The following is a 25,964-nucleotide window of genomic DNA, read 5'->3' on the forward strand; positions in this document are numbered from 1 at the left end:
CATATGTGTGTTTGTTTGTCTGTGTCATAGTGTGTGTCTGTCATGGTGTGTGTCTGCCTGTGTCATAGTGTGTCTGTCTGTCATTGTGTGTGTGTGTGTGTGTGTCTGTCTGTCATAGTGTGTGTGTGTCTGTGTCATGGTGTGTGTGTGTCTGTCATGGTATGTGTGTGGGTCATGGCATATGTGTGTGTCATGGGGTGTGTGTGTTTGTCATGGTACATGTGTGTGTCTGAGTGTGTTTAAAAATAGTGTTTTTACTCACCTTTCCCTCCCCTCCCTCCCCCCCACACCGTGCTGGTCTCCCCTCGACTGGCCCTGCCTCAATGGCTGAGATCATCAAGCTTGATGATCTCAGCCAATCCAATGCTTTGCTATAGGATTGGCTGCAAAACGCTACACCAATCAGCATCCCCTCATAGAGATGCATTGAATCAATGTATCTCTATGGGCAACGTTCAGCAGCTCCAGAGCGTGGAAGCCCTGAATGTAGGTGCTGCACACTGTGCAGCATTGACACAGGAAGCACCTCTAGTAACCGTCTGAGTGACTGTCACTAGGAAGCAATGTAAACACTGCTTTTCTCTGAAATGTCAGTGTTTACATTGAAAAGCCTGCAGGGACAGGCTACAGACACCAGAACCACTACATTAAGCTGTGTGTGTGTGCCTGCTAGTGAGTGAGCTTGTGTTTTTATGTCAGTGAGCTTATGTATATCAGTGAGATTGTTTGTCTATGAAGCTGTGTATCAATGAGCTTGTGTGTGTCAGTGAGATTTTCTGTGTCTGCATGTGAGTATGCTTACTGTATAAATAAACGTTTTACTCTGAGAGGACCAATATTTTATTTTAGAAAAAGCAATATATATTTGAGATATATATATATACATATTACTCAATCATCTGGGGTGGCAAGACATAGCCTTACATATTACATGTGACAATATATGGCGCAATGATTTATGGGGCTGGCATAGATTTTTTTTCCAGGGCTGCTTTGTATCCCCAGTCCGGCCCTGGCATCCGGTGTATATTGAGGATACAATATCTTTGCTCTCTTTTAGTGATCTGATTTCTATGAGTATAATTGATTTTTTTCTGTAACTGATCCTTCTATTTTTGGATATCTATGGCACAATTTAAGTATGTGTTTATGCATCTGCACTGCAAAAATAAAGAATTTTTTAAACAAAATTGGTTTTGAGGAACATGACAAAGATGTGTTGCCTTGGCTTCCAAATTTCCCATATTGCAATCCGATTGAGCATCTGTTGGATGTTCTGCAACAAAAAATATGATCATGTTTGGAGGCCTTGTGGAGTCCATGCCTCAATTCATAAAAGGTGTTTTGGCAGCACAATGTAGACCTACAGGATATTGCACAAGTAGTTTTAATGTTGTGGATGATCAGTGTAATTTCCTCCCACCAAACTTATCCCATCAACACCCATCAACAAATTCCAATTCTAAGTCTTTGCCAAATACAACTTTTTTTTTTTTGTAAATTTGATTTTTATTAACGTATTTGCAATGTCACTCCAACAAGAAATAGGCAAGTAGTAATGGGACTCGCAGGTCCCTGGGAATAGTAACAAAAAGTATTTGCAGGTGGGCTCGCAGGCCCCAATAAACCATATGGACTCGCAGGTCCCGCTTGTTCTTGTCGACAGTATTGATTTTATGGAGTCATTGTTCAGTATCTGTCGTGAAGGTGAGACTCGCAGGTCTCTTTGTTTTTTTTTGTTTTTTGTTTTTTTGGAGGTTCGTGGATGCGCAGATCCAATTGTTGCCATTTACGGCTTCAAATATGTATAGTGGTCATGAGCCGTGTGGCTCTCGACTGATGTCGTATATGTTCACATTTAAATTTCAAGTGTAAATTTCAACATCCTAAAATTCTAAGATTCTACCCCCTCTATCCTTAAAAGTAGGTTGCTGAGTTAGGTAGGTCATGTCCCAGCTGATTGAACTTGGTGGGTTCCACCCTATGTCCTACCCTTAATTGTCTAGGGGTGTAGTCACTAGTTGTCTACAGCTTTCAAGTGGCCGCTAGGGTGTCTTTATTTCGGGTAACAATGACCTACTGTATGTTTATAGAGTCGAGTGGGGTCTGTCGGTGCTTTCTCTTTGGGAATTGGGGAAGGGTAGGCAGGAGGGGGTGGGGTGGTCGGGTTGGTCCTCTGTCAGTAGTCCTCTGTCGCCTTGGGTGTTCAGTTTCCGTGTTCTATCAAGTGGTTGGGAGGTGGGCATCAGTGAGTGTCCTAAGGTCTAGTTGGAATTTCGGTCTTGCCGTCTCTAGGATCCAGTATGTCCATATGTCAGTGTATGTCGTCGGGGTAGTGTTTGTCGTCATTGTCAGCTCCTCTATTGTCCTTAGTTCCTCCATTTGGTTGAACCAGGACAGCATTGATGGTGTCACAGGTTTCTTCCAGTATTGAGGGAGAACTAGTTTGGCTACATTTAGTATTCTGATAGTCATGGATTTTTTATATTTGGAGTGGGGAACTGGTGTATGGTGTAAGAGCATCACTGCCGGCTCCAGGGGGGGTGGTCGTTCTGTGAATTTCCCTAACATCTTGTGTATTCCCCGCCAGTACGGGGTGACCATTGCGCAGTCCCACCAGATATGTTTCAGTGTGCCTTCCTCCCTTTCGCATCTCCAGCACAGACTGGATAGGCTTGGGTTCATTTGGTGTAGGAGGTGTGGCGTCTTGTACCAGTGCGTCAGGAGTTTGTAGGCCGTTTCCTGCGTTTTACTGTGTGTGGAACAGTGGTGTGTGAGGTAGCATATTGATTCCCAGTCCGCTTCCGTGAGTGTGATACCTAGGGTTGCTTCCCATTTACCCATGAAACGGGGCGACTCAGTCGGGAGTTCCGACTGTAACATGGAGTACAAGGAGGATATCCCGTGTGGGAGTGGGTCTGGGTGCACGCTGATCCTCTCTATTGTGGTATATTCCCTGGCGAGTGCTGGTCCCTGTGGTAGGGTGTGTATGAAGTTTATAAGTTGGGCATAGCGAAAACGATGCATAAATGTTGGGGGTGTTTCCTCTAGCATGTCCGTTAGCCGTTTGCAGGTCCCTCCCTGGAGGGTGTGATGCAATCGTGGGGACGTGTTCGGGATGATGTCTCTGAGGGCTCGTGGGTCTAGTCCTGGGGGAAAGTCCTCATTATGTGACAGTGGCATAAGGGGGGAGGGGTAGGGTGAAAGGTTTCCCTGTCGCTTGACCTTCCGCCATACTCCCAGGGTGTTTTTCGTGTATATGGACATGTCATGTCCTTCCGTCGAGTCGCGACTCCATGGGAGTCCTGCGATTGGTCTACCTGCCTCCGTCTCCTCTACCGTTTTCCACAGTTTATGTACCCCGTCCTTGGACCATTCTACAACCCTCTGTAGGTGCGTGGCCACATAGTATAGCTGAAAATCCGGGAGGGCTAATCCCCCTTTGTCCTTAGGTCTGGTCAGTGTGGAGAATTTTATTCTGGGTTTCCCCCCGCCCCATATGTATCTGGTCATCTCCTTCCTGAGTGTTATAAAGAAGGGTCTCGGAATTACAATGGGGATGGCCTGGAGAAGGTACAGGAGGCGTGGGAGGAAGTTCATTTTTATGACCTGTACTCTCCCTAGCCACGAGATATGGGGATATGACCATTCCCGCATGTCCCTCTGGAACGTCTGTAATATGACCGTGAAGTTGTCCCTGAACAAGTCTCCCGTGTGTTTGGTCAGCCAAATTCCTAGATATTTAATCTTGTTTTCGGCCCATTGAAAGGGAAGGCTGCGTCTCAGGGATTCCGCTCTCGTGTGGGGTACGCTAACGTTTAGGATGTACGATTTTCCGTAGTTAATTTTCATATTGGATATGTCCCCAAATATTTGTAGTTCTTTCATTATATTCGGTAGGGTAATTACTGGGTTGGTCACCACGAAAAGCAGGTCATCGGCATATGCTGCTACCTTATGGTGTACTGGGCCCGTCGTCAGGCCTGTCACGTCTGCGTTGTGTCTGATGTGTGTGAGGAACGGCTCCAGGGCCAGAGCGAATAGGAGCGGCGACAGGGGACACCCCTGCCTGGTGCCATTGTGGATGGTGAAGGCATTAGTTAGCGCCCCGTTAACTAGTACCTGGGCAGTAGGTTCTCGATATAGTGCCTCTATCCATTGTCTTAAGTGGGGGCCCAGTCCCATGTGGGCGAGCGTTTCAAAGAGATACTCCCATCTTACCCTATCGAAGGCCTTCTCCACGTCTGTGGACAGCAGGAGAAGGCCTCCGATCGCCTTCCCGTTGCCGTGCATAAGGGTAAGTGCCCTGATGGTGTTGTCGCGGGCCTCGCGCCCCGTCACAAACCCCACCTGATCAGGATGGATCAGAGATGGGATGTGCTTCGTGAGGCGCGATGCGAGGACCTTAGCCAGGAGTTTGACGTCGCAGTTAATTAGCGAGATTGGTCTATAGTTCCCACAATATTCCCTGTCTTTGCCGTCTTTGGGTATGACAGTTATGTGGGCCGTCAGGGCTTGCTTGGGGATATGTTCCCCTTCCCTCACTGCGTTGAACGCTTCCACCATTGGTGGCAGTAGCTCCTCCGCGTACGTCTTATAGTATTTCATCGGCAGGCCGTCCGGCCCTGGGCTTTTACCGGGTTTGGTGCTCTTAACTGCTGCCGACAGCTCCTCTATTGTGATGGGTTCGTCAAGCACGTCGGCGGTTTCTGCGTCTAGGGTCGGCATTGGGTACTTTGTCAAGTATGTTTGGATCGAGTGGCGAAGGCGGGCCTTCGCTGGTTCGGTCTGTGGTTGCGGGAGTGTGTATAGCTCCGTGTAGTATGCGCGGATTGTGTTCATGATGTCCGATGGGAGGCGGTGTAGGGTACCCTTTTTATCTCTGATCTTGTCAATATACGTGTGTTGCCTCCGTTTCCGCAGCATAGCAGCCAGAAGCTTGCCGCTCTTGTTCCCGTGTAGGGTAAAGAAGGCTTTATGTCTAGCGGCGTCTCTATGGTGTTTAGAGTGGATTAACGTAGCTAGGTCCCTCCTCAATTGTAGGAGTCGGGATTGGAGTGTGTGGTTCGGGTCGAGTTTGTTTTGGTCGTCTGTGTGGTGTATTTCCTCTAGGAGGCTTGCTAGTCTTAATTCAGTTTGTTTCTTTATGATCGCCCCTTGTTGAATGTAGTGTCCCCTTATTACTGATTTGTGCGCTTCCCATCGTACTGTCGGGGATGTATGTTCGGCTGTATTGAGGGATAGGTAGTCTCTGATTTTGTCGCCTATGAGGGTTACGACCTCCGGGTTAGTAAGAAGATATTCGTTTAATCTCCATTTCGGGGTAGTGGGGCGAAAAAGTGGCGATTTTGGTTTGAGGGTGACTGGCGCGTGGTCTGACCACGTTGCCGTTCCAATCGTGGCTTCGGTGACCAGTGAGAGATCGTAGTGTGTAGTGTATATGTGGTCTATTCGGGAGTATGAGTTGTGTGGGTGGGAAAAGAAAGTGTAATCTCTTGTATCTGGGTGATGGGCTCTCCAGCAGTCAACCAGGCGGTGACTGCGTAGTAACGATTTAATGTTTTGCCGTTGTTGCGTGGGAATGTGGGAGGTGCCTGACGATGTGTCCCATGTTGGGTCTAATGCCATGTTGAAGTCCTAGTATGAGGGTTCCCTCCCTAAACTCCATGAGTTTACGGAGTGTTTGCTTGAGGAAGCGGTAGTGTCGTGTGTTGGGGGTATATACTGTCGTGAACGTGTATTGGCGCTCTGCTATTTTCCCTTTGAGGAACAAGTATCTGCCCTCGTCATCCGTCATGCATTCTCCCCCCTGGAACGGCACGCTCTTGTGAAGTAGTATCGCTGTTCCCCTAGCCTTTCCCCCGTGGTAATCACTGTAGTAGCCTTGCGTGTAGCGGTGATTAGTCAGTTTGGGTCTAGCCCCTTTCTTGAAATGTGTTTCCTGTATCATAACTACTGAGGCCCTCCGCTCGTGAAAGTCCCTCAGCGCCCCGGATCTTTTCTCCGGTTTGTTAAGTCCCTTCGCATTGATAGTGATAACGTGTAGGGGAGCTGGTGTCAGGGCCATGTCTATCGTCCTGTGTGTCTCGGGTGGGTGTCACTTCTAGTTCCTAGTCCCTGCTATATGGGCGGTTCAAAAGTAGGTCGTGTGTCTCGGTCGGTGGGGGTGTCCGGTGTCCAGTAAGGGTGGTAGTAGGGTATACAGGGGGGGGGGGTAGGATAACGTGTAGGTTGCGTCTCGGTCTCGCGACCGCTAGGTGTAGACGTCGGGGAGTCACAGTCCGCGGCACCACCTGTGGTGCACGTGGGTTGCTCACCGTTTGGTCGGCGTCTCTCCTACTAGGCGTAGGTCGGGTGTCCGGGCGTCAGTGTCGGCGTCTTAGTGACATGTCTCCAGGTGTCCCTGTGCGGCTCTTATGAGGTGGTATAATGGGGTGTGTTCGTCTTCCCCGTCTCATGGTGTGTCTTTCCATGGGTTTGTGCGTGTTGGTCATCTCGCATGTGTATTATGTCCGGTCGCTACTGTTAGGTGTGGCATAAACAACATTATTAACAGTGAATTATTCGTCACAACAAGTATATACGATTAACTGGCAGTTCAAACATTTTAAAGAAAAAACATCAAGCATGTCTCTTTCCCCCTCCCCCTTGGTCTCCCCGGCTAAGCTAGCTGGTGAGTAGTGTCTAGATCCCTTTTCCTTTGGCCCGCGTGCATAGGTCCTGATTAAGTGCTAGGGCCCCCGGGGTTGGGGTCAGTTCTGGGTCAGTCCTATTCCCCTTGAAGCTGTTAGGCTCACTATGAGCGTTTTGGACGTAGCTAGGGTAGCGGGCTCCCCAGGGCCCATGTTCCCGCCTCCCCCGCGCCCTGTGGTGTCCGCCGTGCTGGCGGTTCCGGCCCGAGTGGTTTCCTCCTGACTATTGCCTCTCAGGCACCCCTATTGGTTGGGGTCCCCGCCCCCGGGTGGGCCCCGCCGGCGCCACCGCCCGCCTGCTCCCCGAAGTTCGTCACAGGGCAGGTGGGTGACAGCGGCCGGGCCCAGCCGGCGCGAAGGGCTCCCCTCAGTTCTCATTAAACAGCACATTTGTTATAATAATAAATAACAGTGGTTACATTCCCATCCCGCTACCCCCCTCCCGCCAAGTGGGAACCCCATCAGTCCGGAGGGCCCCCCTCAGATCCTATTAAACAGCACATTTGATACGATGGTAAATGAATAGCATTGATTACGTTCCCTTCCCGCCACCCCCCACCCCCCAGGTGGGAACCCCTTTAGTGCCCTTTTAGTCCGATAGGTTACCCTGCTCCACTGAGTTGTGGAGCTCACGTTGTGCGCTCAGTCTCCGCCACTTCTTTGTCATCTTAGGGGCTCTTGTCTCTCTTTGGAGTGGTTAGTTGCTGCAAAGCGGGGTCTATTTGATGTGTCCATAGTCTCTAGTTTCTCGGTCCGGAGATGGAATCGACCACTCAGTCCGTCAGTGGTGCCGGTGGGGGACTTCGGGTTGGGGGGGCTCAAAGTGTTCGGCTCTTTACATGTTGGCGCCCGAGGGGCGCGTGGTTTGTTGTCTCGTTCTCCGAGGCCTTGATGGTTGCTGCGGCCTGTTTTGTGTCTCAGGTGAGAAGGTGTAGAAGGCCATCGGGTCTGGCCAAGGCAGATGTATCTGTGGCAATTGGAGTTCCCGCGTAATGTCTCTAAGGTCTTCCTCGCTCTTCACCGTTAAGGGGCCTGTGCTCGTAGTGATTTGTAATCCATTAGAGAAGCTCCAGTGGTACCTAATTTTGTTGGTCTGTAGCACTCTCGTGAGGGGGCGCATGGCCCTGCGGTATGCTAGGGTCGCCGGAGATAAATCTGGGTAAAGTTGTATTTCTGCACCCTTGTGTTGGATTTGCCGTTGGTCTCTGGCGCTTTTCAAGATGTCTTCCTTGACTTGGAAGTGCATTAAGCAACAGATGACGTCCCGTGGTGGGGACTCCGGCGGGCCTCTGGGCCTGAGTGCCCTGTGTGCCCTGACAAACTCAACGGGCGTATTGGGCGGCATTTGCAGGAGGGCATTAAATATTTCTGTGAGAGTGTCGCGGATCGGTGTGGTCTGGTCCAGATCTTCGGGTAAACCCCGGATTCTGAGGTTCTGTCGTCGCCCCCTGTTATCTAGGTCTTCCATGTGGAGGGCCATTTGGCGTAGCTGTGTTTCTTGTCGTTTTATTATGCCTGCGGTTGCATTCTGCGCCGATGTGACGTGGTCGCAGTCAGCTTCTAGTTGTGCCAGTTTGTTGTGAATCCCCTGCATGTCCTCCCTCAGGGCGTGTAATTCCCCAGTTATGGATTTGTGGAGGGCATCATTGGCCTCTTTGAGGTCTGTTTTCGTGGGCAGGTTACTCAGTACAGTCGCCCAGTCCAGCTGGGAAGGGGGCAGTTCGGGTGGTATAGGTACCTGCTCATGGTGTCCACCGCATGGCAAGGCCGTGTGGGTAGTGCCTGAGGCTTCCATATCCCCAGAGGCCTGAACGGCCTGGTCTGCTTGGGCCGTGAGGAATTTTCGCATGTTTGTCGCCTGTGACCCCCTCGGGGTGTCGGTGGTCGTGGTAGTGTGTTGGGACCGGTTGTTTTTCCCCATTTTCCGCGGGTTAAGGCTGGTGAGACGGGGATTTTTATTTCAGCCTGCAGGGAGCTCCTGGTTCACGCCGCCATTCCGCTCGGCGCTCAAGCCACGCCCCCCGCCAAATACGACTTTTAACTGACATGCATTCTATCTATCAATATTAAGTTGCCAAGTGGTTGTAATCTCATTGTTGCAGTTAGATCCATTTGAAAATAGCAGGACCCATTCTTCTCATTGCTATTTAAATACGGCTGGCTATGAAGAAAGTGAACCTGAAGAAAGTGAAAGTGAACAGGAATTATATGAGCCAAATTGAGAAAACAGATTTGAGCAAATTAGTTTATATAAAATACAACCTTCAGTAGATAACACTCACAAATATGCATTGCTTAATTTGCCTCTTTCAGTTTTGTGCTTTTCAAATCGATAAAATCTTTATTCAACGCTTTTTTGACTGTGTTGGAATTTCTTCAAATTATGATGCACTAAAAAATATAAATGTGACAAAATAGGAATTAATTAGTTTCTTCTAATTGCCAATCTATAGCAATCTTTGAAAGATTTTTCTCTGCATATTCCATCAACCATTGGTTGCAAAAGCTAATGGGAACAGGCATCATCTGGCATGATGCACAATGAATACCTTCGATACCTTATTGAACATGCACAAGATTATCTATGGAAGATCATGTGGTCATACAGGATCCATTATCGATCCCCTATAGACTCAGTATTGTACTTTTGCACATCTGTGAGAGTACAATAGTGATGATAGATCTGCGCAGAATAATCGGCCCGGAACAGAAAAAAGTATGGTGATTAGATGGTGGTGCCAAGAATTATCAGACATAGGATTGCAGAAAATGTGAATATGATTCTACTACACACTACAGGAGGTAAAGCTTTAACATAAGTATATCTCCCTATCTACTTTCCCCTGGCCAACATGGTACAAATGGACAAGTCCCTTTGCAGGATCTTTCAATAAAGGCAAAGAGTCAACAAGAGATTGTACCATTTCAACAAAGTGTTATATAACGAAACATGACATTGCTGTTTTGCTGCACACTTCCGATGTCTAGAGGAAATCATTTTCCACTGCACTTGATTTTAAGAGCATATCCTGAGCACTTAATGACTGTTCATTGTATGGCTTTGATAGCAGACAGCTGGAAGAGTAGAGTGGAAATTCAAATTATATCCTCCAGCATGCTGTGCTCAAGAACTCTGTAGATCCGTCAACTTGTAAATCTTTACTTACATATTTATGCATATTTTTGGACATTTTTTTTTTTAGACGTTTTTTTTTATTAGTTTGGATTTCTCAAATGTTTCTTTTTTGTTTAAAAACTGATTATAAAAGGAATTATGATGTGTTGTGTTTAAGAAGCTTGAAGTACAGTCAGATGTATCAAATGACTCTAGTTTTGTTAATGACAACTGAACCATTATATTTTATATTTTAGAGATCGTCTAGCGTTCCCTCAGACAGTGCAACTGTGTTTAATAGAGAGGACCTGCCATCAGGCCAGTGGTCACCTCTGTCCAATGGGCACAAAGATTCAAGGAAAGCTAAACAGTCACTTGACAGCCGGTTAGTATCCTGTCTTTGTATACATTGGTTTATAAATAAATATATCATACAAGATCCAGCACACTCAATCATTTGCTAAGCAGCAAGTTCACAGAATGTAATAGGGTTTTGTGTTTTTATTTTAACCCCTTAAGGACACATGACATGTGTGACATGTCATGATTCCCTTTTATTCCAGAAGTTTGGTCCTTAAGGGGTTAAACACCTTATCTTGACAAAAACAATGGGGGTTTAATTACAGTATGTGATCATACCTTGTCAATATATACTCTTGATTGATGTGTATTTGAGTGCCACCCTCGGTAATTTAACAGCTGCAATTATTTTGATGATGCACAAAACAAACAATCCTGCCTGATCAGTCGTTGTAATTTAAAACACAAAATAAATACTCCAAACCCCCTCCCCCTCATTATAAGAAGTCCAAGCATTTTAGAAAGGTTTGATTTCTTGCCTTGGGTTCGCTTGGCGTGGCTCACCACCTTTCTGCAGCCTTTGGGAGAACCAGAAGCACTTGCTCAGGAGCTTCTGTTAACTCTTCTGACCTAAGCCAGTGAGCAAAGAGCAAAGCCCTGTACTGCTGGGCATAGCTCAGACAGAGCTTCTAGCTAGAGAGGAGTCTGTAGTGAAGGCAGGGAGCAATACCCAAGCACTACTGGCACTATCACAAATTAAAATGGAATAAGGAGTACACTCAGTTTGCCCCTCGCAGCAACAAAAGTAAATCCATATGATTAGTGTATCGTTCCTATACAGATACGTTAAAGAAACACTACAAGCACCATAACTGCTATAGCGTGCTTGAAACCTTGAAGCGCCTGTCACACTTGATTGTTTTTTCCTTGTAGAATTCCTGGCGCCAGGAGTGCCCTGAAACCCACAATGTAAGTAGTCAAACCTTTATCTAGCAGTGTGAATTTTTACCTGGGGGTCTGCCTGGTACTGGTTATTGCGTCTCTGACAGCCAAAAGTTCTGCGATGCAGGATATAGCTGACCAGCTGAGAGCAACCAACTAGCTATTGCTCTCAGCCAATGCAAGAACTGTCTCTCCATAGAGAAGGTGACCGGCAGACCCCAGGGAAAAAGCCAAACTGTCGGTGTCGTAGTGGTTATGGTGCTTGGGGTGTTCATTTATTTACTACTATAATCAAATAACATAAAATAGAATAGTAGAGGCAGGAGCCATCAAACAGCACACCTCAAACTCATCTCAGTTCTATGTTGAACCCATCTATGAAATCATAACAATGTCGAGAATAAATCACTAAAGTCATCTGTAAGGTTAGTACAAGACCACCAAGACACCAAATTAAAAAACATCAACAAACATAAATAAGTAACTTGATGTCCATATATTGGCATTTTAGAACAAACAAGTCATTGCTTGATTAATAAGATAAAGAAAAATAATAATTACATAATTATACTTCCAAGTAAAAAGAGGGCAGCCTTTTTTTATTTTGGGGTTTACTTACTGAATGAGAATTCATGTTACATGAGAATCCATGTGCAAATTTTAAAGAAGATTTTTCACCTTGCTGAAAGCGTACACCGGAGCCCCCCAATGTAAGTAATCAAACTGTTTCCTAACAATTTACTTATTACCTGGAGTCTGACACCGCTCCGCAAACTCTTTGCCCTGCAGTGCAGGGTTAGCTCATTGGCTGAGAGCAATCTGGCAGCCATGCAAAAGCTTCTGACTGTCCATAGAGAAAAATAATGGTGGGTCCCAGGTAAGAAAGCAAGCGGCGTGACTAATTACATTGGGGGATGCCAGGACACTCCTTGCTCCATAACCACTACAGTGTTACAGGTTACACAATGACCTCTGCAGCTTTTCTGTGTTCAGGGTGACATTATAATGCTCCTGGTGAGATCTGGTGCATTTCCAAAGAACTGTTGCTCAAGCTCATGCATGTTCAGCATTCCTTCCATAGTGCTATATATGGCTATGTGTCTGCACTTACACACAGTGTGGGTGAGATGAATGTTCATGTTATGCTCAGACTGTACCAGGAAAGTCATGAAAACCATGTTTGTTAAAAATAAAAACTATTTGTAATTTAAAGGGACACTATAGTCACCAGAACAACTACAGCTTATTGAATTTGTTCTGGTGAGTAGAATCATTACCTTCAGGCTTTTTGCTGTAAACACTGTCTTTACAGAGAAAATGCAGGGGTTACATTACAGCCTAGTGATAACTTCACTGGCCACTCCTCAGATGGCTGCTAGAGCTGCTTCCTTAAAGGGACACTATAGTCACCAAAACAACTTTAGCTTAATGTAGCAGTTTGGGTGTATAGTAAATTTGGATGATGAACCAGCGCTTATTAATAGTACGGAAAAAATGAATATAAATAAATCTTATTATAATTAATATAGCTGCTAAACATTCAGATATTCCTATTCAACCTAACATACAAAACAAATTAAGAATGTAGCGCTTATGTAAACATAAATGAATCACCTTCCTAAACTCTAAAAGGTGATTAATTTATTTTTACATAAGCGCTACATTCTTAGTTTGGGATAGATCATACCTCTGTAGTTTTACTACTCAATTCACTGCCATTTAGGAGTTAAATCACTTTTGTTTCTGTTTATGCAGACATAGCCACACCTCCCCTGGCTGTGATTGACACAACCTGAATGAAAACAAAATAGTTTAATTTTCAATCCGATGTAACTAACTTTAAAAGTTTTTTATCTCCAGTTTTGTAAATTGAACTTCAATTACATAAAAGAGGCTCCTGCTGGGTCTAGCAAGCTATTAACAGAGCAGGAGATGAGAAATTAAACAGAATCTAAAATAACGGAAGTATAAACATTAGCTGACTCTTTACAGGAAGTGTTTAGGAAGGCTGTGCAAGTCACACGCAGGGAGGGGTGTCTAGGGTTGTATGAATACAGTTATTTAACTCCTAAATGACCAAGAATTGAGCAGTGAGACTGCAGGGGCATGATCTATTCACCAAAACAGCGTCATTAAGTGAAAGTTGTTCTGGTGACTATAGTGTCCCTTTAAGCTGTCTTGCCTAGTGTGCATCACAACATATCAATGTCTCCACCCTCTGCATGCAGACACTGCACTTTCCTAATAGAGATTCATTGATTCATAGAGATTGATTTATCTCTATGAGGAGATGCTGATTGGCCAGGGCTGTGTTTGAATTGTGCTGGATCTGTGCAGCTTGAGACTTGAATACAAGTAAGATTTTACTGTATTTAGGGAGGCAAGATAGGGCCAGGGGGCTAGATGGTGGTTTTAACACTATAGGGTCAGAAATATATGTTTGTGTTCCTGACCCTATAGTGCTCCTTTAAAAATAAAAGCACAAGCCATTGCTATCTTTTAGTTAGCATGCACCTCTATTGTGACAGTCCCCATCTAAACCAAGATACCTGACCTTTATGTAATAACACAGTTGGGGATTTTTTTCAACCCTATTATTTTGGATTTAAAGTCACTGCTTGGTGCATAGAACTAAGTGTGGTTTATTCTTGAAAAATGAAGGCAAACCTACCTGATTTTAAATCATTCTCCAATCCAGCTATAATCAATCAGTTTTCTATTGATGTAAATAACCAATAAACAAGCCCCCATAGTTTCCAAATGAACTTAAGTCAATATTAATGTTGTGGTGGTATAGTCTAAATATTACTCTGTATCTAATAGTCTGTGACTAGGGAAACTACCTATTGAACATGTGTTACTGGGAATAGCTGTAAAACCTTTTCGTATTCTCCTTATGCAGGACTTGCAATGCAGATTATTTTATGCAGGAAGCTAAACGGATGAAGCATAAAGCAGATGCAATGGTGAGAACATTTTCTTCCCAGATACATTATGCTAAATTAATTTTGTCCTAGTATATTATGGGCATGAAGTTATCATCAGTAAAAAAACAGCAAACATAATTATAAAACCTATTACAAGCATGACTGGCTTTGTCAAATTAAGAAACCCTTGTATCATTGAGTGTTTTTGTCAAACAATGACGTTAAAAATAAGTAATTAAGTAATCTGTATGTAAGAGATTTCTTTAAAACTAGATTTATATTGCTTCTGGAAGAAAGGGATAAATAAATGCATGCGTAACTATGCAGGTTTTGCAATATGGTGACATCAAAGTCGGGGTGATAGTGTTTGTGCATAATGCTTATGGTCTTTGTCTGACCGCATCTTACTCTGCAAAAATATAAATAGCTACGTTTGTTAATTTGATTAGAAAAGCTTATCACAGATGTGACTAACCTGATTTGATGAAACCAAAGGGGATTTCTAACTAAACTTGGAATTGTAGCAAATTGAAATACATATGTCCAAAAAATAGGCTTAAATAAAAAACAAACAGTGAGTATAGCCAAGTTGGAGAATGTTTCAAATCAACTTTTGCAACCTAAATTTTGCATTTTGGATATCAATATGCTACATTTCAGTTCATGAATGAATCAGTAGATGTGAAAACTGAGTTCAAAATAATGTTTAAGTGTGGGTGAGAAGAATGTGCATCTAAGGGACAGATTTATCAAGGCAAAAACAATTGGTGTTGTTTAGGGTGCAACGTACTAAATGTTGAGAAATTTGTTCAGGGTTAGTCATTATAGTGAGTATTCAAAGTGAATTTCAAATTTACAGGGTTACTCCAACCACCATGACCTCTTGAGTGTTTTAAGGCATATTGCATTTGTAATGTACAAATTAAGTTTCATTATGAGTGTTGAAGTAACCCTTTAAGGCCAGAACAGCTGAACCGAAAGCATAACTGATTTTTAAAAAATGTGAGTTTGGCTATTTTGTCTTAAAATTTGAAATTAACTTTGAATTCTTACTTTACGTATCTCAAAAAGTTGCATCCCCTCAGAACACTGCTTACTTTTGCCTGTTCACATCTCCACAGCCTTTCAGTCATTTTACTTCAAATTATAGAATAGTAAGTTGGAAAATTCCCAAAATTCACGTACCAATCATTCTTCAGCAATATGGCGGTATCTCTCCTACATGATCTCTTGAAAAAAGCCTATCAATATTATTGAATCTTGGGGAACCTCTGGAGAAGGATGAACTCTTCAGGTTGCTGTAATCATCTAAGAAGTGCAAGTTTCCATGTCCGGATGCCTAACCAAATAAGTACTTCAAACAATTAGGAGATGTGCTTTTCCCATATCTGGCGATTTTTTTTTTTTTTTTTTTTTTGGAGCTCCTAGTCCTTCTGTCCTCAGATACTGAAAAAAGGTGGACTGAGACTTCATGTGCCATCATTAATAGCACACATCAAGGGTGCCCTCTTTCTCCTCTCCTGTTGATTCTCTCTATGGAACTGTTTTTAGAGTCAATTTGCATGAATCCATCCATTCATGGCCTACATAAAGCATGTGTCTTTTATAAAATATTGGCATGAGCAGATGATTTGCTGTTCTTACTTGCCTAGTCTGAGATCTCTATACCAGCAGTCTTGACTTACCTTTGCACCTATAGCAGACTTTCCAATTTGAAAATCAATATGTCCAAATCAGAAATTCTAACTTTATCTGTAGCTTGTGGTCATGCCTCCCATATGCAGTCCCAATTTCCTTTCATTTTGCATTAGGATAAGCTTTGCTATTTTTGCATCTGGCTTACTCCAGATCTATCATCTGTTTGATCTAAAGTTCCCTCTGTGTTTCGGAGCTATTGTGGATATGAGTCATTCAGAGATGATTAATTTCCCATGGCTTGGCAGTATCAGCCTCCTTAAGATGAACCTATTCCTGTGTCTTTTGTTTCTTTTGACAGTCCTTCCCATCTGCATTCCAGCTACCTCAGTATGTTCAGTTCACTTTGCAATTGTGTGGTTTCTGTTGAGGGAAAAGAACCCTAGATTAAAATAGGAAACTCTGATTCATTTAGAGGTTGACGGAGTCCTTGCCTTACCTAATATTAACTGTTACTTCCAGGCCACACACGTCATCAGGGTGTTAGACTGGACAATAGACTGCTGTACAAACAGTGGATGGATATAGAGGATTAGGTGTGGGGTCTCTACAGCTTTCTTAGATGGATGTCCCCTGCAAAAATCAGAAAGTGTGCTTCAGGACATCCTTTGGTTGGAGCCACTCTTCGTCTATGGAATTGCCACTGTCAAATGTACAATCTTTCATTATATCTGTGTCCCTGATGAATAATCCAGGGTTTAACATGGGATTACTGCTAATTTCTGAATTTGTCTGTGAAATCTGAAGCAACCCAGAGTAACACATATGACTCTCTCAGGTGCTTGTGGTCCTGCAGGTGGTATAATTCTCCTTTTTAGAAAGCTGCCCAGCACCTCCTCACAAAACAACTTAAATCTTCTAAATCTCTAGCAACCTCGGACATGCAAATCCCTCTTAGTGTTTTGATGTTGTGAGAGGTAGTATCTCAGCCTGATATTTATGGGCAAGTAGCATTCGATATTCAACCATGGTCATACAGAGCAGGAGTGGTATAGAATCCTCGTCCTAGTGCATCATTGTTCAGTTGCCGTTAGATTCCAAGGAGGTGCTTATAAATTGCTTATTTCTTTTGTTTTGCACCACTACAAATTTGGTCAGAGCCAAATTGTTGGTGCTGTGGACAGGGGCCAGACATGTATCTCTATGTATAGTTGGACTGCCCATGGATTCATGCCTTTTGGACATTTGTTAATGAGATTGTAATATGGGTCCATGACAATTGTGTGTGCAACCACATGTCTACTTTTTAGTATATCACTTCCACCATACAAATGTGATTCAGATGATCAACGGGCTGTCGTCTGGTGTTGGCAGCTAGATCTTTGATAGCACATCGTTAAAACAGTGTCAATTTCTAGTATGTTGACAGACGGAGTGAAGTTTGGTTTCCATGGTGATGACTCCCAATTTAGCACTTTTTAAATTAAAATTTATATTTTTTTACCTTTTTACATAACCCCCTACAGGTCACAAAACATAATGATAAGCAATAGCAATAAGCGTTAAGGTCAGAAGTGGTTATGCTGTTTATTTGATACACAAAAGATACTTCACAATTCCATACTAATACCTTCTCCAAATTATGTTACATTTATAATGTAATATGTACATTGTTTTACATTTTTTCCATTAATTTATCATTTTTAATTGACAAACTATAAATATTAAACGTAACTTGTAGATCTGTGGCTGCTATATGGTGGACACATAGTGTTGGTGCCTAACGGAATACTTGTCTATTATTTTTAATACCTAATAAATGTTATTGTTGATTTTGTTGAAGAAGCTTGCACCACTGTATTTATTTCTGAAATTTGGAGTCACCACTGATATTTGCCTCAATTTGACATTTATATAGTTCACCTATAATTGGTGTAGTCAACTGGGATTACACTGACTTTTATCAAGCTTGGATAAATAAGATGTGATTGCTCTAAATAAGTATACTAACCATGTTTTTAGTGAGTGAATATGAACTAAATGTTTTTTTTATGGTGTGTTTCTTTAACAAAATGCATATATTAGTATCTATTTCTTATGTTCTAGATGGATAAATTTGACAAGGTTCTAAACTACACTGAAGCAGCCCTTTCATTCATTGAATGTGGGAATGCAATGGAACATGGACCCATGGAATCCAAATCTCCATACACAATGTATTCTGAAACAGTGGAACTCATTAGGTAATGCAATTAGCAAAAGAAAGAAATATATGTGTTATTATACAGAGGACTGTTTCTGTTACTCACTAATAGAGATGTCGCGAACTGCCCGCCGAACTGTTCGCGAACTGTCCACCGGCGAACAATAGCGTGTTCGCGTTGGGCGAACATATGCGATTTCCGGTCCGCCCCCTATACGTCATCATTGAGTAAACTTTGACCCGGAACCTCACAGTCAGCAGACACTTCCTGGGAGGGAGGGTCTGCTGCTGATTGGCTGGAATGTGTCTGCTGACTGTGAGGTTCCGGGTCAAAGTTTACTCAATGATGACGTATAGGGGGCGGACCAGAAATCGCATATGTTCGCCCAGATATAAAGGACTTTGAAGGTTTAAAGGGAAATTTACAGGGACATTATAGTCATTAAAACGACTAGATAAAGTAGTTTTGGTGTACAGATCATGCCCCTGCAGTCTCACTGTTAAATTGTGTGCCATTTAGGAGTTAAATCACTTCTGTTAGTGTTTATGCAGCTGTAGCCACAACGCTCCTGACTGTGACTGACACAGCCTGCATGACAACAAAATGGGTTCCCTTTCAATCAGATGTTAACTTACTTTAGAAGTTTTCCTCTCATGTTCTGTAAATTGAGCCTAAATCACACACAGGAGGCTCCTGCAGAATGTAGAAGGCTACTAACAGAGCAAGAGATATGAAATTCAGACTGTGCAATAAAGGAAGTTTAAACAATAGTTCTCTCTTTACAGGAACCATTTAGGAAGGCTTTGTAAGTCACATGGGGGGGGGGAGGGGAGGTGTGACTAGGGCTGTGTAAACAAAGTGCCCAGAGAATATATGGTATAAAACATATACCAATTGGTGGAGCGCTATACAAATATAAAGTTGTGATGGGGTTCACTTACCCCATCAATTGAGTGTAACAACACAGTTAAGATTAAGAATACAGATTTGAAGGCATATATGAAAAAGAAAAAGAAAACACAGGGATATATAGTGCAGATGGTCCTAGATAGTAATTGGTGGTAAATAAATAACTACCGTATATACCCGTGTATAGGTCGAGAAATTTTGCCTGCAAACTTAATGTTATATTGCAGGCTCGACTTATACACGGGTGTAAGGGGGGGATGGCCGCATCAAAGTGGTGCCGCTGGACCGGGCGGCCGCCTAGCCGGTCCGGCGGTATAATCACTTTCGTGCTTTCTGACTGCAGCTGTCAGAAAGCACGAACTGAAGGAGAAGGGCGGCGGCGGCGGGATTTTCAGGGTAGCGGGAGGGAGAGGGAGGGAGGGGGAGGGAGGGGGACGGGACATTTATATTCGTCGGACCGGCGGGAGCACATAAAACCACTCTCCCGCCGGTCACTCTCTTACCCCTCCAGATGTGCCGGCCAAATGAGGGGACGTGAGCTGCAGCCAATCAGCCCACATTATGTTAAGGGCTGCTGGGATACATGACATCATATCCCAGCAGCCAAGTGTTCTAAGTGTTCTAAATAGAGAAGGCTGGCCACTGGTACACACATTTGTTTAATGTATAAAAAAAAAAAAAGTGTTTATAAGTGAGTTTGTGTCAGTGTGTATGTTTGTTTGTCAGTGTGTGTTTCTGTCAATGAGTGTGTGTGTATGTGTTTCTGTCAGTGTGTGTTTCTGTCAATGAGTGTGTGTGTATGTGTTTCTGTCAGTGAGTGTTTCTGTCAGTGAATGTGTGTGTTTGTCAGTGTGTGTATGTGTCTGTCAGTGAATGTGTGTTTCTGTCAGTGTGTATGTGTTTGCCAGTGAGTGTGTGTGTTTCTGTCAGCGAGTGTGTGTGTTTGTCAGCGAGTGTGTGTGTTTGTCAGCGAGTGTGTGTGTTTCTGTCAGCGAGTGTGTGTGTTTCTGTCAGCGAGTGTGTGTGTTTCTGTCAGCGAGTGTGTGTGTTTCTGTCAGCGAGTGTGTGTGTTTCTGTCAGCGAGTGTGTGTGTTTCAGTCAGCGAGTGTGTGTGTTTCAGTCAGCGAGTGTGTGTGTTTCAGTCAGCGAGTGTGTGTGTTTCTGTCAGCGAGTGTGTGTGTTTCTGTCAGCGAGTGTGTGTGTTTCTGTCAGCGAGTGTGTGTGTTTCTGTCAGCGAGTGTGTGTGTTTCTGTCAGCGAGTGTGTGTGTTTCTGTCAGCGAGTGTGTGTGTTTCAGTCAGCGAGTGTGTGTGTTTCAGTCAGCGAGTGTGTGTGTTTCAGTCAGCGAGTGTGTGTGTTTCAGTCAGCGAGTGTGTGTGTTTCAGTCAGCGAGTGTGTGTGTTTCAGTCAGCGAGTGTGTGTGTTTCAGTCAGCGAGTGTGTGTTTCAGTCAGCGAGTGTGTGTGTGTTTCAGTCAGCGAGTGTGTGTTTCTGTCAGCGAGTGTGTGTGTTTCTGTCAGCGAGTGTGTGTGTTTCTGTCAGCGAGTGTGTGTGTTTATGTCAGTGAGTGTGTGTGTTTGTCAGTGAGTGTGTGTGTTTATGTCAGTGAGTGTGTGTTTCTGTCAGTGAATGTGTGTGTTTATGTCAGTGAGTGTGTGTTTCTGTCAGTGAATGTGTGTGTTTCTGTCAGTGAATGTGTGTGTTTCTGTCAGTGAGTGTTTCTGTCAGTGAATGTGTGTTTCTGTCAGTGAGTGTGTGTCAAGAGTCAATGAGTGCATTTGTGTATATGCCAGTGAGTGCATGTGTGTATATATTAAAGGAACAGTATAGGGTCAGGAACACAAATGTATTCCTGGCCTTATAGTGTAGGGTCCCTCGCTGTTAAGGTGTACCGCGAGGGAGCATGATAGAGAGACATTTGTGTTATATTTCCAGTCTCTCACGTGCAAGGTCAGCCTCGGGAGAAAGGGAATAGACACACACAAGGGGCGGGGGGGAAAGAGAGACACACACAAGGGAGGGGAAGAGAGACACACAGGGGATATGGGATAATGAAACAGGGGCAAGAGAGAGACACAGGGGGAGGGAAAAAGAGACAGAGGTCGAAGATAGAGACTGGGGAGAAATGGACACATAGGAGCAGTGAGGGGGAAAAAGATACATACTGGTACACCATATAAGGGAACTTGATTGACTATTTACTCTTGTTTGTTGTCTTCAGAAAAATGAGTTTTGCAAAGAAAAAGAGAGCTTCTTACACTGCTGCGCTTAAATTGAAAGTTATTGAACGTGCAAAGGAAGCCAATAATAGCGTAGCTGCAAGAGAGTTTAGCATCAGCGAAAAACTCGTAAGAGATTGGAGAAAAAATTAGGCTAAATTGCAAGCCATGCCAAAGTTGAAGAGAGCATTACGTTTCAAAGCTACACCTTTTGATGGAATGGAAAAGGATTTGAATGACTGGATAATGGAATGTAGACAAAATGGATATGTTGTGACTCGCTCGAGCATTCGAATCCGAGCACTTCAGATTGCAAAAGAAAAATATTTGGCGACTGAAGGTATGGCACAATTTAGAGCATCGTCTGGTTGGTGCACACGATTCATGAACCGATATGGATTGTGTCTTCGTCAGCGAACAAAAATCGCTCAAAAGCTGCCTAAAGAGCTGGACGAAAAGGTCATGTCATTTCACAAATTCATTATCAAACAGAGAAAAAAGAATGCTTTCTCTCTGAATAACATTGGTAATATGGACGAAACTCCAATGACATTTGATATGCCTGGCAATCGAACTGTAGCAAGCGTTGGAGAAAAAACTGTACTTATAAAAACAACCGGTCATGAAAAGTCACATTTCACTGTTGTACTGTCTTGCCTGGCAGATGGCACTAAACTGCGCCCGGTAATAATATTCAAGAGGAAAACAATGCCAAAGAACTTAAAAATTCCGGCAGGAGTAACTGTTCGTGTTCACCCTAAAGGCTGGATGGATGAGGAGGGTACAAAGTTGTGGCTGCGCAATGTGTGGGACAGGCGACCAGGCGCAGCACTAAGAAAATGTCCGTCATTATTGGTGTGGGATATGTTCCGTGCGCATATAACAGAGGATGTGAAGGACGAAGCAAAGAAAATGGCAACCACATTAGCAGTGATTCCAGGCGGCCTAACATCAATGCTCCAGCCATTGGATGTCTGTCTCAACAAGCCTTTCAAGGACCGATTGCGCAATATGTGGCAACAATGGATGTGTTCTGGTCAAGCAAAGTTAACGAAAGGAGGAAACTTGATGAAACCAGACATTGATTTGATAACGAAATGGGTAAAGGATGCTTGGGATTCAATATCACCAGAAATGGTCAAGAAGTCGTTCCTGAAATGCGGAATTAGTAACGCAATGGATGGATCAGAGGACGACGCAATCTATGAAGAGGAAGATGAATCGGCTTCATATATCAATTCAACAGAAGACGACAGCGAAGACGACGTTTACGCTGATGGCATCACCGAAGAACAATGTTGTGATTTATTCGGACATTCTGACGATGAAGAGTCAGAGTTTGAAGGATTTGTATAGGCCAAACTAAGTTTGTGCTATTTTGGAGGGCATAAATAAAAAGTCCATGTAATAAGTTTAAGGAATTCGTTACAGTTAATAAATTAAATGTTCTTGTTCATGACTGCTGATTTTTTTTTTAATCCAGTTTTTAGCTGACATGTTTGATTGTTCCAGGATCTTACCTAGGTAAAATCTGACAAAATTATAAAAATCACAGAATTTCATAGCCCCAAGTTTTACCCTCGACTTATCCACGAGACATAGCATATTTCACAATTGTTGGTCACAAAACTGCACTCGACTTATACACGAGATCGACTTATACACGAGTATATACGGTAGAACCACTCACATGGTCTGCAGCCTATTAGGTATTTGCTCAGTAAAGTAAACCTTTTTGCTCTTTTGGGCAGCAACACATCACTCTCTCAAAGATGTTTCTCCAAAAATACAGAAAAGAGAAGAAGACGACCCAATGTGTGGTACTGTGCAAAATGCAAATAATACACTTATGGTAGGCATTACGCTCACCTTTTTCAGAAGCCTTCAGTTCCTGGCTCCAAGGATAATCAGCAGTGTGCCACTTTCTTCGGATGGCACTCCCCCAATAAAGGTTCATAGGGGCTCCAAGGACTTGGTTTGGAATAACTAATAAAATGTATTGATTACAAATAAAAATGCAATAATATCAGTATATAAAATAAAAATATGAAATAAAATAAAACAAAGTGATTTAACTCCTAAATGGCAGAAAATTGAGAAGTGAGACTGCAGTGGCATGATCTATACACTAAAATGGCTTCATTAAGCCATTTATTTTGGTGACTATAATGTCTCTTGAACATCCTATATGTATACCTAACACAACATTACAATTGAATAAAATGTTAAAAATGGGAGGGGGATATATTTTTTTGCAATTTTGCAATTTTTTATTCGACGGGCTTTATGGATTTTTATTTGGCCTTTTTATGGGGCTGAAAAAAAGATTTTCGAAAAAAGAAGACATCTAATGGTAAGTATTTTTTAAAATTTTAGGTATTTAGTTTATTGCTCCCCATCACAATTATTAGGGTAAGGGGAGTAGGTAGGGTTTTATTTTATTGGAGGGGTTGATTAAGGGCTTAGGGACCCCAAGTCACTTGGGAGGTCTTTATTTTTACAATTAGGGCTCCCACCTGCCACTAATGGGTGGGGAACGGGGGGGGGGAGGAGGGGAGACAGTATGACCCCTCCTTATCACTTAGGGCTCCAGTCTGCCAGTAATGGGTGGGGCTTGGGGGGTGCATGGGGCCCCCACCTGCAGCTAATGGGTGGGGGGGGGACACAATAGGTCTCCCATTTACTAAAGCTAAAGCACTCATGATGGGGAATTACTTCTGGATCCCAAAACCAGCTAATGCCCCGGACGGGGTTCCCAGAGACTTGCTGATATGCTTCCAATCACTACGAAGTAAGCAGCTGGTACAGGCAGCTGTTCGCGAAACACCAACGTACCACTTTGAAGGTGCTGACCTCTCCTTCTTTAATGACCTGACTACGTCCACCATGGTATGGCTATAATCTTTACGTCCTATCACTCAGCACTTGCGGGACCATGCAGTGGCATACCGCTGGGGACCCGGCCTCAAACTAACGGTGCTCCACGACGGGAAGGGAATCCAATACAGCAACAGTGGGATGCAGGGAAGTTCTTCAAAGCATTGGTGCTGCCTATGCAAGAGGCTTTGCAGATACCCACCCCAGACACGAACTCCCAACCCTCGTCCCAGACGTGGGACGTACGTAATGTCCGACCTTTTTACCCGAAAGCCAGATCAGCAGCAGTGGAGCTGAACTTGGCCAGTACCTGAGAACCATTTCTGGCACAGAGACATACCTTCCAACACCAGTGGCCGCTGCTTTGCCTGTCAGTCCACTGGTGTCCAACTCTTGGTCGCTCATATCCCTAATTTTGCCAAAATTGTGTCTATAGTCTTTCACGAGTCAATTTAGTGTTATATGCTTTTCCACCAAATGTTATTAAATACATGATCTCACTCGAGACTCATACCCCTACCCTAGAAGCAGTATGTTTTAGCATATACGTTACTCATCATAAAATGTGCATTGCCCAGCTGATAATGTCTAGTTGCATAACCGCTTCACTGTGCTGTATTTTGTATTTTCTATGTCAACTGTCACTGTTCAGCACTTCCTCCTGAATGCAACCAAAAAGTAGCATGATATGCCTTTTACTATTTTGTACGGTTACCTATATGCTGCAATAAAATATTTAAAAAAAAATAATAACAGGTCCCCCGTTTAGTTTACTTGCCCCCAGTCACCATTGGCTGTTCACTGTTTTGTAGACATGCCCCTACTCGCTGCACAGTGAGTAGAATAAAGGCAGTGTTTACAATACTGCCCAGGAACACCTCTAGTGGCAGTCACTCAGAAGGCCACTAGAGGTGCTATCTGGGTCAGTACACCGACGTTCATTGTCTCCACGCACTGCATGGAGGCACAGAACGTTCCACATAAATATGCATTGCTTATTAGTATTTTTTTATTTATTATTTATATAGCGCCAGAAAATTCCGTAGCACTGTACAATGGGTGGACTAACAGACACGTAATTCAGTGCATCTCTATGAGGAGATGCTGATGGAAAATATGGCATTTTGCCATGCATGCGCTATAGCCTCCCAATGCTCTCCTATGTGAAAGCATTGGATTGTCTGAAACCCACGCGGCGCTGAAATAAAGGTAAGATTTAACTCTTTTTTTTTTTTTTTTTTTTTTTTTAAATGGGGTTAAGGGAGGCTAGGGACCTAAAATGGTTTTTTAACACTGTAGTGTCAAGAATACACATTTTGTATTCCTGACACTAGAGTGTTCCTTTAACCCCTTAAGGACACATGACATGTCTGACACGTCATGATTCCATTTTATTCCAGAAGTTTGGTCCTTAAGGGGTTAAACCTCCCTTACCTTAACCATAAATTAGCATTGGCATATTTTTTTTTTTAACACTGTCATTTTAAACAGAGATTTAATGATACTACAAATACATTATCATTACAATATCCATATCGAACTTAGACATTTTTATGCTCTACTAATGTAAATGTTGACATTTTAATTGCATATCAATTTATTGGATGTACTATTTATTGTATTACGCAATCCTCAGAAATAAACCAAAGCATATTATAGTGGGATAGAAATTTAAGCCAAATAAAGAAAGCTTTGGTAAATTGTCAAATATTTTTAATATTGTCACTTTGTTTTTCTCTTAAAGGTATGCCTTGAGGTTAAAATCACATTCAGGTCCAAACGCAAGTACTCAGGATAAAAAAATAACAGCATTATGGTATGTAAATATGTTATTTAAATTTTTAAAAAGTAAGCACAAATTCCACACTGACACTCCACACACTGAAAACACTTTAGCTTGCTTTATGTGTGAAGAATGTGTCCTCTTTTTTCATTTTACAAAAAGAGCAGATTTCAGTAGAAATTGGCACATTTATTAATTAACCTTGTTAAATCCCCGGCTGTCAATCAGAGTGCTGTTACTGATCTTGCATAGTGTAGGAAATAAGAGCTTTCCGTGCTATGATGTTTTAGTCTGGGTAAGCCCTCACAGGACAAAGAATAATTATTTTATTGCCTCATGTCTTTTTTTTCGTCTTTTTTTTTT

General features: G+C 43.2%; 1 protein-coding gene across 2 annotated transcripts in view; it reads left to right on the forward strand.

Annotated features, from left to right (window-relative positions):
* AFF3 (ALF transcription elongation factor 3) overlaps positions 1-25,964 on the forward strand; it is a 487,926-nt gene that overhangs the window by 424,666 nt on the left and 37,296 nt on the right. For both annotated transcript variants that reach the window (XM_063458843.1, XM_063458853.1), the window contains exons 12-15: positions 10,065-10,192; positions 13,952-14,015; positions 17,718-17,854; positions 25,563-25,634. In XM_063458843.1, the coding sequence (XP_063314913.1) occupies positions 10,065-10,192; positions 13,952-14,015; positions 17,718-17,854; positions 25,563-25,634 (401 nt within the window). The remainder of the gene's footprint in view (positions 1-10,064; positions 10,193-13,951; positions 14,016-17,717; positions 17,855-25,562; positions 25,635-25,964) is intronic.

The sequence above is a fragment of the Pelobates fuscus genome, chromosome 1, assembly GCF_036172605.1.
Source record: "Pelobates fuscus isolate aPelFus1 chromosome 1, aPelFus1.pri, whole genome shotgun sequence".
In the NCBI taxonomy this organism is placed as follows: Eukaryota; Metazoa; Chordata; class Amphibia; order Anura; family Pelobatidae; genus Pelobates; species Pelobates fuscus.